The 11,296-nt window shown below is 34.8% G+C and overlaps 1 protein-coding gene across 2 annotated transcripts; it reads left to right on the forward strand.

The window, feature by feature from the left end:
- On the forward strand, positions 1 to 4,460 carry hsd17b10 (hydroxysteroid (17-beta) dehydrogenase 10). Of its 2 annotated transcripts, none has more exons than XM_067371497.1 (6): positions 1 to 75; positions 1,579 to 1,743; positions 1,868 to 2,032; positions 2,192 to 2,320; positions 3,708 to 3,816; positions 3,910 to 4,459. In XM_067371497.1, the coding sequence occupies exons 1-6, from the start codon at positions 52 to 54 to the stop codon at positions 4,098 to 4,100; spliced, it is 783 nt and encodes a 260-aa protein (XP_067227598.1). In that variant the 5' UTR covers positions 1 to 51; the 3' UTR covers positions 4,101 to 4,459. The 2 variants fall into 2 exon arrangements, with proteins under 2 accessions (XP_067227598.1, XP_067227599.1); XM_067371498.1 differs by lacking the exon at positions 1 to 75 and adding an exon at positions 158 to 285 and having other exon boundaries at positions 3,910 to 4,460.
- The last annotated feature ends 6,836 nt before the right edge of the window (positions 4,461 to 11,296 follow it).

The raw sequence follows: 11,296 nt of genomic DNA on the forward strand, positions 1-11,296 counted from the left end.
CGTCGCGTGTTGACGTCACCACTGGTACCCAAGCAGTCGCAGCGTGTAAATATGGCGAACATCAGAAGTGTCAAGGTGAGAGAGAAAATGAATGAATTAATATAAATGTACAGTCTCAAAAAAGTCGGCTGTACTGTAGTTCAGATTTTCAAGGTTGCTTTGCTAACCTTGTTATTTTTTACGTCGTTGTATTTCACATCTTTTCACAATATTTTGAAGTTCTAGCCTCACTGCTAACTAGTTGAATGGAACTTCTTTGCAGTGATGAGTTTGACTGATAGGCAGGTAAATATTTGAAACAATGGCGATTATCCAGCTTTGTTCTTATTTGTTCCATTGTATCAAACCTACTTCGGTGTAGTGTGTTCAAAAGCTCATTGTTTTGCAGCATATTACTGTTGAGTCATGGCTACATTGTGTTTGTAGTATACTAAAACATCACCAAGCTTTATGCAGGTTGTGTAACCTGAGTCTTACCCTTGAGTCTGTCTGTCTGCCTGTCTATCTATCAAAATACAAAGTCAACATTGGATCTCCAAATTAATGTAGAAACAACATAAATATTGTATATTTTACATATTTGTTTAATGGCATATTTTTTACTAAGAGCTATGAATGAAGGCCAGTATCTTTTTTTTGTTTCTCTCAATTTCTGGGAATGAAATTAATAAAAGTTATTGTTTTTTGTTGTTTTTGACCCATGTAACATTTTATTTTAATAAGGTTGTCGTGTCATCAGCATTTTACATACCAGTCACAATTCTCAGTTTCAAATTTTATACCACAAAAATACTAACCTAAATAATATAAAGTTCAAATATTTATTAAGACAAACAGTAAGTAATAAAATAAGAAAAAAAAATTTTGTTTGTTTTTTTTTAGTACAAGAATTGAATAGAGTAATCAAGTGTAAAATAACTGTATTGTTCAACTAATTATATATAGTGAAATCCTTATTAAAGCAACAAAATTGATTCAGTCAAGAGCAGCACGTTATTTTCTCTTTTTCTTCTGTTCTTTGATAAACATTAAAGGGTTAGTTCACACAAAAATGAAAATAATGTAATTAATTACTCACCCTCATGTCGTTCCACAACTGTAAGACCTTCGTTAATCTTCGGAACACAAATTAAGATATTTTTGTTAAAAATCCGATGGCTCAGTGTGGCCTCCATAGCCAGCAATGACATTTCCTCTGTCAAGATCCATTAATGTACTACAAACATATTTAAATCAGTTCATGTGAGTACAGTGGTTCAATATTAATATTATAAAGCGACGAGAATATTTTTGGTGTGCCAAAAAGCCCCAAAAAAACGACATATAGTGATGGCCAATTTCAAAACACTGCTTCAGGAAGGGTGAGTAATAAATGACAGAATTTTCATTTTTGGGTGAACTAACCCTTTAATGACAGGCTGAAGCAGGTTTATTATGCCACTGTCACTTTAAGACCTGACACTGATCTGACACATCCGATTATCTCAAAACTCTTTACATCCATTTAAGTATTTTTAACTAATTTAAGACTACTTAAGAGGATACACCCCAAAAACGGGCATTTTGACAATTTGACAGGGTATGGTGGGTCTGGTGACAGGAGGGGCCTCTGGTTTGGGGAGAGCGACTGTGGAGCGGCTCATCAGTCAGGGGGCCAGCGCTGTGATCCTGGACCTGCCCAGCTCAGATGGACACAAGCTGGCCGCTGCTCTCGGGGAGCGATGTGCATTTGCACCAACTGATGTGAGTGACACTTATTATTAACCACCCTTGTACATTGTACACTCTCTCTTTTTGCTTTTTTAGACAACAATGCAGATTTAAAAAATGTTCTTACCTTCTGATTTGGCTTTTGTTTTTAATTCAGGTCACATCAGAGTCGGATGTGAAATCGGCTGTGGATTTGGCCAAGGAGAAGTATGGCAAAGTGGATTTGGCGGTGAACTGTGCTGGGATAGCTGTGGCTGTGAAAACGTATAACTTTAAAAAGGACCTTCCCCACAGTCTGGAGGATTTCACTCGTGTTATCACTGTAAGCCTTGCTGTATTTACAGTGCTGCCTGAACCTTATATCTACAGCTGATGACTATTCTAAATATCCTAAAGCAACTGTCATTTTTGTCACTGTAAAGCATTTTTTCCATGTTATTGCATGAATTATAAATGTTCTTTTGAATTTGATCTATTAAAGGTGAACATTGCTGGGACTTTTAATGTGATCAGACTGGCTGTAGGGGAGATGGGAAAAAATGAGCCTGATGCAGATGGACACAGAGGCTGCATCATCAACACAGCCAGTGTTGCTGCTTATGATGGGCAGGTATAACAGCCATAGACTAACGTTCAGAACTTTGGGGTCTGTAAGATTTTATTCAGCAAACACAGTAAAAGTGACAGTAAAGACATTTATATTGTTAAAGAAGATTTCTATTTCAAATAAATGCTGTTCTTTGGAACTTTCTATTCATCAAAGAATCCAGAAAAAATGTCAACATTTGCAAAAAAATTTAAGCAACTCAATAGTTTTCAACATTGATAATATGTGTATCATACGGAAGAGGATTAGGGCCAAGCAATAAATAAATAAATAAAACCATCTCGAGAAGAAAGTTGTTAAATTTCGAAAAAAAAAACTCTTTAAATTTCGAGAAAAAAGTCTAAATAAAATGTTGAGAATAAACTTGTTAAATTACGAGAAAAAAACTTGTTAAATTTCGAGAAAAAAGTCAAGATAAAATGTTGAGAATAAAGTAATTAAATGAGAAAAAAAGTCGTTAAATTACGAGAAAAAAAGTTAAATTCTGAGAACAAATTAGTAATTTAACGAATTTGTTCTCGTAATTTAAGGACTTTTTTCTCATAATTTAGTGACTTTATTCTCAACATTTTATCTCAAATTTTTTCTCAATTTAATGATTTTTCTCATAATTTAACGAATTTGTTCTCAACATTTAATCTAGACTTTTCTCTAAATTTAACAAGTTTTTTCTCATAATTTAATGAGTTTATTCTCAACATTTTATCGTGACTTTTTTCTCTAAATTTAACAAGTTTTTTCTCATAATTTAACGAGTTTATTCTCAACATTTTATCGTGACTTTTTTCTCTAAATTTAACAAGTTTTTTCTCATAATTTAATGAGTTTATTCTCAACATTTTATCTCGACTTTTTTCTCAATTTAACGATTTTTCTCATAATTTAACGAATTTGTTCTCGTAATTTAAAGACTTTTTTCTCATAATTTAATGACTTTATTCTCAACATTTTATCACAACTTTTCTTGTAATTTAACGAGTTTATTCACAACATTTTATCTCAACTTTTTTCTCGAAATTTAACAACTTTAATCTCAAGATGGTTTTATTTTTTCATTATTGCTTGGCCCTAATCCTCTTCCGTAGAATCAGAATAATCAGCCTATCAAAATGATTTCTGAAGGATCATGTGACACTGAAGACTGGAGTAATCATGTTGAAAATTCAGCTTTGCCATCACAGGAATAAATTACATTTCAAAATATATTTAAAAAGAAAACTGTTATTTGAAATTGTAATAATATTTCCACAATATTACTGTTTTTACAGTATTTTTTGATCAAATAAATGTAACTTTGGTGAATGAGACTTCTTTCAGACTCCCATTTTTGAATGAACCATACAGATTTATAACACTGCAGCACTACAGGTTGTTTTGTTGTCTTTTAAAGGTTGGACAGGCTGCATACTCTGCCTCTAAGGGTGGGATTGTGGGAATGACACTTCCTATTGCTCGAGACCTTGCACCAATGGGGATCCGTGTGGTCACCATCGCTCCAGGTCAGCATCTCCAAAACAAACATTTTGTCTCTAAACATCATGTCCGATCATAATTCATTGTTTTAACCCTGTTTGTCTCTTCTTTCCCTACAGGTCTGTTCGCCACACCACTTCTAGCAGGATTACCTGAGAAAGTGCAGAGTTTTCTAGCCAGGCAGGTGCCCTTCCCGTCACGTCTGGGAGATCCAGCTGAGTTTGCGCATCTTGTGACTGCAATAGCAGAAAACCCCATGTTAAACGGCGAGGTAATTCGCTTGGACGGAGCCATTCGCATGCAACCTTGAAGGAAAAGAGAGAACAGAGTGGACAGACTCCAGTTGAAATACCACATACTGCTCTGTGGCTGAAGAAACTGATACAGCATTAAGTCAGGATACTTTGTACCTGAGTGGAAGTGCTACCACTCACATGAGTGTTTCTTTGTAATCACTGGAAATCTTGTAGATTTTTACAATTGAGTCTGTCTGGTATTTATATACTGACTATACTTTTGTGCCACTAAGGGACTGTGATCTAACTAATGACTAATGTATTCATACAATCATAAGGTTTTAGTCATGCAAACTGAATGACTCTGTGTTCACATATCTTTTTGTGTAAAATAAAAATATGTAAAGCACAATGGGATGAGTTTTAATAAATAAATATTTGCTCATGGATCAGCTGTAGTGAACCAAAAATAAAGCTCCAGGGAAGATGGTCAATAAGACACATGGATTTGCCACCATACTGACTTCATATGACTCCTCTCAGTGGTTCTCAACCTGGGAGACATAAATGATTCAAATTAATATATTATTATTCATGCAATTTATATTATTAATAAATATTTAATAAATAACTTAAAACTAAAATCAATATTTAATTTGTCTCCTCAATAACTTTATTTTTATTAAAAAAGGATATTTGTCATAATTACAGCAGAAATACTGCAGGAAATATACTTAGTGAGGGGCCTTTGAGTCATAAAGTGCTCTATAATTTGATACATATGATACAAAAATTCTAATTTCTTTGCTGTAAAATAAACCCTTTCTGAATAGAAAATAATGTTTTTCAATTTAAGGAATATTTTAAAAAAAGAATAAATTACAAGCACTTTGTGTCAGAAATCACAGTACAGTGAATAGCTGGACCAATAGAGGGCAGAATTGAGCTTGTTTTGACATAATAGGACTGGAGGTTCATATGACTTTTGCATAGGATTTTTTATTGCGACAGGGTCATATGTCTTTATCGCAATAACATTAAAAGACTTGTAATGCTATTTTTCTTAAACTAAATTAAACTAAAAAAATTTTAAAATATAATGTACATAACTTTTTTTTAGAAAAAAGATTATATTTTTAAGATTTTTGATTATTGTGTATTTCTTTCTGGATCTTTAAAAACATTAATTAGTGGCTTAAATATACAGTTACTTAAACAGCATGCAAGACTCATCACCATCCAAAAAACAAACAAACAAACAAACAAACAAAAAGTAAAACTGGAAAATACTGGCAGCTGTACACAAAAGTCCTAGAAAATCCTTTAGTGAACAGATTGAGCATAATTAAAGTAAGCCCAGATTGATGTTCGTAAATCTGCTTTACACACACAAATACACACACACACACACACACACATGTTTGTTTTTGTGAATTGTGGGGACTTTCCATAGACTTCAATGCATTTTACACTGAACAAACTGTACATTCTATCCCCCTACCCTGCCCCTACCCCTAAACCTAACCCTCACAGGAAACTGTGCAAACTTTTACTTTTTCACAAAAACTCATTCTATATGATTTATAAACCCATTTACATTGTGGGGACCGCTGGCTGGTCCCCACGATGTAGGTGAACTCAGGTTTATATTACATCATGGGGACATTTGGTCCCCACAATGTAATATAAACAAAAGCACACACACACACACACACACACACACACACACACACACACACACACACACACACACACACACACACACACACACACACACACACACACACACACACACACACACACACACACACACACACACACACACACACACACACACACACAAATATGTGGTTTACGGGGACTCTCCATTGTTGTAATGGTTTTTATACTGTACAAACTGTATATTCTAACTCACTATCACAGGAAACTTTTTGCATTTTAACATTTAAAAAAAAAAAAAAAACATCATTTAGTATATTTATTAATCGATTTCCCCCAAGAGGACTGCTGGCTGATCCCCACAATGTAGGTGATTTCAGGTTGTGGATACCATTTGGTCCATTTGGTATAAACCTGTACACACACACACACACACACTGCTGATTGATTTTCTGACCACAGGGTGGCAGTTGCACTGTAATCTCTGATTTATTAATTTCAGTCCATCCTACAGCCATCCTACCGGGCACGTTAACATGATTACACTTTAGAGAGGTTAACAGTTCCCACAGTTAATATTTGGCTCTGAAATATTAAAGAATGATTCCTGTTTTTTGACTTTTTTTAAATCAAGCTTACCATACTACTATTTTGTTTGGTTATTATTTTGGTAACACTTTACAATAAGGTCTCATTTGTTGACATTAGTTAATGCTAACATGAACTAACAATATAATTGTTCATCATTTGTTCATGTTAGTGCACAGTGCATTAATGTTAACAAATACAACTTTCAATTTTAAAAATATGTTAGTAAATATTGAAATTAACATTGGCTAATAATAAAAAATGCTGTAGTATTGTGTTCATTTTAACTAATGTTAAAGTCACCATGAAATCAAAATTCAAAATTCTTTTTTTTTTTAAATAGTGCATTATTTATTATAAATTATTTATCTATGCATGCCGTTATTATTCGTAGTATTATTTTAAATTCATGTACCCTCATAATCTTTAATCAACTAACCTCCTCAGTGACATCTCTTCTCCTCTCTGATGATGTGTTTACTGGCATGAGGGTGGAACAACCTGTCACTCACATGACATCAAAGCAATAGCAAACCATAAACATCCAATCAACTACCCATGGACGTAATCAAGTCCCGTCCTACATATTTTCTTGTTTGAGAAGCTGCTTCACTTGGATAATGTGGAATAAAAGGCCATCGCAACTTCTGTTTCATGCCGACTTTAAAGGATTAGTTCACTTTCAAATGAAAATTATCCCAAGCTTTACTCACACTCAAGCCATCCTAGGTGTATATGATGTTCTTTCTAATGAATACAGTCAGAGATATATTAATAAATATCTTGATGCATCCAAGCGTTATAATGGCAATGAGCGATATCAATGACTATGAGCTGAAGAAAGTGTCTCCATCCACATCCATCCATCATAAACATGTGCTCCACAAGGCTCTGGGGGGTTAATAAAGGCCTTCTGAAGTGATGCGTTTGTGTAAAAAAATAAATAAATCCATATTTAACAAGTTATAAAGTAAAATATCTAGCTTCTGCCAGACCATAACTTGTTAAATATTGATTTTTATTATTATTATTATTTTTTTTTACACAAATGCACTCTTTCTTCAGAAGTCCTTTATTAACCCTTCAGAGCCCTGTTGAGTATGTTTATGATGGATGGATGTGGATGGAAACACTTTCTTCAACTCATACTCATTTGGTAACACTCACTGCCATTATAATGCTCGGAGGCATTTATTAATATAACTCTGTGTTCATCCGAAAGAAGAAAGTCATATACATCTGGCTTGAGGGTGAGTAAATCATGGGGTAATTTTCATTTGAAAGTGAACTAATCCTTTAACATATTTGTCCATTTAATACTCAGTCTAAATAGCTCACCAGGTTGACGTTTCATGACAAGTAGTATTGTGTATATAACTGTGTGTGATGAATAAAAACCTTAAAGGTGCCTTAGAACCAGTTTTTACAAGATGTAATATAAGCCTAAGGTGTCCCCTGAATGTGTCTGAAGTTTCAGCTCAAAATACCCCATAGATTTTTTAAATTATTTTTTTTTAACTGCCTATTTTGGGGTATCATTAAATATGCGCCGATTCAGGCTGCGGCCCCTTTAAATATTGCGCTCCCTGCCCCCCGAGCTCTCGACTATAATTGAGTGCATTTACAAAGTTCACACAGCTAATATAACCCTCAAATGGATCTTTACAAGATGTTCGTCATGCATACTGCATGCATGCACCGGATCATGTGAGTATAGTATTTATTTGGATAAGCTAAAGCTAAAGCTAACATTACACACTGTTGGAGAGATTTATAAAGAATGAAGTTGTGTTTATGAATTATACAGACTGCAAGTGTTTAAAAATGAAAATAGCAACGGCTCTCTTGTCTCCGTGAATACAGTAATAAACGATGGAAACTTTAACCACATTTAACAATACATTAGCAACATGCTAGCGACAATTTACAAATATCACTAAAAATATCATGTTATCATGGATCATGTCAGTTATTATTGCTCCATCTGCCATTTTTCGCTATTGTTCTTGCTTGCTTACTTAGTCTGATGATTCAGCTGTGTACAGATCCAGACGTTAATACTGGCTGCCCTAGTGTAATGCCTTGAACATGAGCTGGCATATGCAAATATTGGGGTCATACATATTAATGATCCCGACTGTTACGTAACAGTTGGTGTTATGTTGAGATTCGCCTGTTTTTCAGAGGTCTTTTAAACAAATGAGATTTACATAAGAAGGAGGAAACAACGGTGTTTGAGACTCACTGTATGTCATTTCCATGTACTGAACTCTTGTTATTCAACTATGCCAAGGTAAATTCAATTTTTGATTCTAGGGCACCTTTAAGTCTTGCATTATACAATGCAAGAAGCACAGATGAGATGTACCAAATCATATGAATATGATATGTTTCAAACAAGCATTTCACCTGACTTTCTCAAGTGTGTGGTGAAACAGATGTTAGATCAAACATCAGATTGAGGGAGGCCATACGTGGCGAGTGGTTTGAATCATGGGAGATGTTTATTGAGTGTCACTGTGTTGTCTCACTTCACTCTGATGTGTTGCCCAGCGTCTGCTCCATCATGTCATGCATCTATCAGGGGGCCGTGAGTTAGGACAGCTTTGATGGACACTTGCTGTCATCCCATAGATCTTTGCACTGTCAGGAAAATTACTTTCACTATTAACAACGGAGCGCTGCCTTCCACAGAGGACAAACATCGGAGAAGACAAGGTTAAAGACAGAGAAGCCCCGGTCCTTGTTCCCAAAGCAACTAATAGGTTTTGCCTAGAATCACCTAGAGGTTTCAAGAGCACACTAACTAGACTGATTCATCAATATGCATTATTAATGTGCTCGGGACAATTTAATCCCTCCGGACTGTGTAAATATGAGGGCTTGGGTGTAATCAGAACACAAGGCCACTTTTTTTTGAGCCTCTAGGGGGCAGACTGCACAAACATGCCACGAGCTGATCGCTGTTTAGAGACATGCATTGACAGCGTGTACATGCATCATTTGGATAACAAGCTGTCTCTAAAAATCCCCCAAGATGTAGAAAAGACATTGCTTCATGTTGATTTTATCAATGTAGATCCCCATGAAGCCACGTCTAGCCTGCTGTGTGCTCCTTGAAGTGCTCCAAAGAAAATACAAGGGATATAGGCTGGGAGTCTTTTGGAGATGGGGACAGATGCAGAAAAGAGGAGGAGAGAATGTGAGCTGGTTGTCATTTATCTGGGTCAGTCAGACCGACCTCTTTTCTTTACTAAAACATAAACATGCTAAAACATAAACTTGTAGTACTGACATAGACCAGTGAGATATCATAGCTTTTATTAGTGTTACTGGGTGAATCAAAAACCATAAATGTATGGAAAATAAAGCGTATTTAAGGGCCATCAGGATTTTTATTTTTTTTTTTTGGTAGTGTCAACACATCCCAATTATTTTCTCTTCCACTAGTCCAGTGTTCTTTCACATTACAGTACTGAGATTGAGACTTTTTGTCTCATTATGGTAATGAGAATTTGGAGGGAAATGAGCTCAGAAATCATAATGATCCTAAAAATAAGATTCCTTTTTTCAAGCAATATATAAACACTTTGGGGTTTATAGATTTTTTTTTTGTTTTAAAAGAGGCGTAAGAACTTTACTGTATTAATCGCTTTTTTTATTGTCAATGTGTAAACCGCTTTTAACGAACTTAAATGACACCTTCCCTGACTTCCCAGGTTATCAAGCCTGTAGGCTCATTTTTATGTGAAGGTTGTTTTTGCTGGGAAAATCAAAATGTGACATTTACACGCCCCCTGAGAGCCTCTCTTCCGTTCAATAACACGTGAAATGAATGCTTATACAATGATGATAATGCTGAAAGAGCTATTCTGTACTGTATTGTCAATGTGTCGAGCAAAGGAAAGGGATTAAGTCGAATTATATAGTCTCACATAGCCAGATCTATATAGTCTATAGTATCAAATATACTTTATAATAAAACTATCATAACAGTGTAATTTTAATGATCTATTGACATGATGCTGGTGCTGAATTGCAGAGCTGGTGCAATCATCTCCACATCGCTATGATCAGATGCTTTCTTAACTGCTGTTTTCTCACCGCTGCCATTTTTGTGGAAAGTGTGCAGCATATATTTACATCTAACCGTTGCTCTCATCAGGGTGGACGGCATCTGGATGTTAACACTATATCATTGCAAATGTACTATTTTCAAATTCTTTTTACTTTTAAGCAAAGAACGAAAAAAAAAAAACTTCACCATGAGCAATGTTGGGGGTAACGCATTACAAGTAACTTCAGTTACGTAATCAGATTACTTTTTCAAGTATCTAGTAAAGTAATGCATTACTTTTTCAATTTACAAAATATCTAAGTTACTTTTTCAAATAAGTAATGCAAGTTTTTCACATTTATTGACTGACAGCTCTCCTGTCCTCATGTTGAGAGAAATAAAGTGCAGAGGTGTTGTGTGCGCTGTGTGAACATGATGGTTATTTGTAGTTCTAGACTAAACGTGAACATGCATTTACTCATTTCACTTGCACAAAAACACTGTGAGATGCCATCTCAGAATTGTATGCAAACCTGTAATAATTAACTATATTAAATAACACAAATATACTTCATGTATTTAATCTCACTTTATTAACCAATGTCTTTCGATGATCCAGTTCAATGTACTAATAAGCAAAAATTACTTTAGATTTAGAAATAAGAGTGTTGTATTCTTCTTCAATCCAGAATGGCAGCACAGCTGAAAGGTTTGTTTGAGCTGCGCCCTCTACTGTACAGGCGTAAATATGCATTTCCATCAGCCTGAGGCTTATAAGTATAAATAGAACTTTTTTTGTTGTAATTAAAAAACAAACAATCAAGCCCAGCCCAGGGGAGAAAAAGTAACTTAAAAGTAACATAACGCATTACTTTTCATAAAAAGTGACACAATTAGTTACTTTTTTAGGCAGTAACGCATTACTTTTAAAAGTAACTTTCCTCAACACTGGCTTTGAGTATATCG

The sequence above is a fragment of the Chanodichthys erythropterus genome, chromosome 20, assembly GCF_024489055.1.
Source record: "Chanodichthys erythropterus isolate Z2021 chromosome 20, ASM2448905v1, whole genome shotgun sequence".
In the NCBI taxonomy this organism is placed as follows: Eukaryota; Metazoa; Chordata; class Actinopteri; order Cypriniformes; family Xenocyprididae; genus Chanodichthys; species Chanodichthys erythropterus.

Excerpts from the sequence above, each read along its gene's own strand:
- hsd17b10 (XM_067371497.1), top strand. The coding sequence starts at position 52 with ATGGCGAACATCAGAAGTGTCAAG. Across the intron at positions 1,744-1,867 it reads GTGCATTTGCACCAACTGAT|GTCACATCAGAGTCGGATGT; the intron begins GTGAGTGACACT and ends TTTTTAATTCAG. Across the intron at positions 2,321-3,707 it reads TTGCTGCTTATGATGGGCAG|GTTGGACAGGCTGCATACTC; the intron begins GTATAACAGCCA and ends TGTCTTTTAAAG.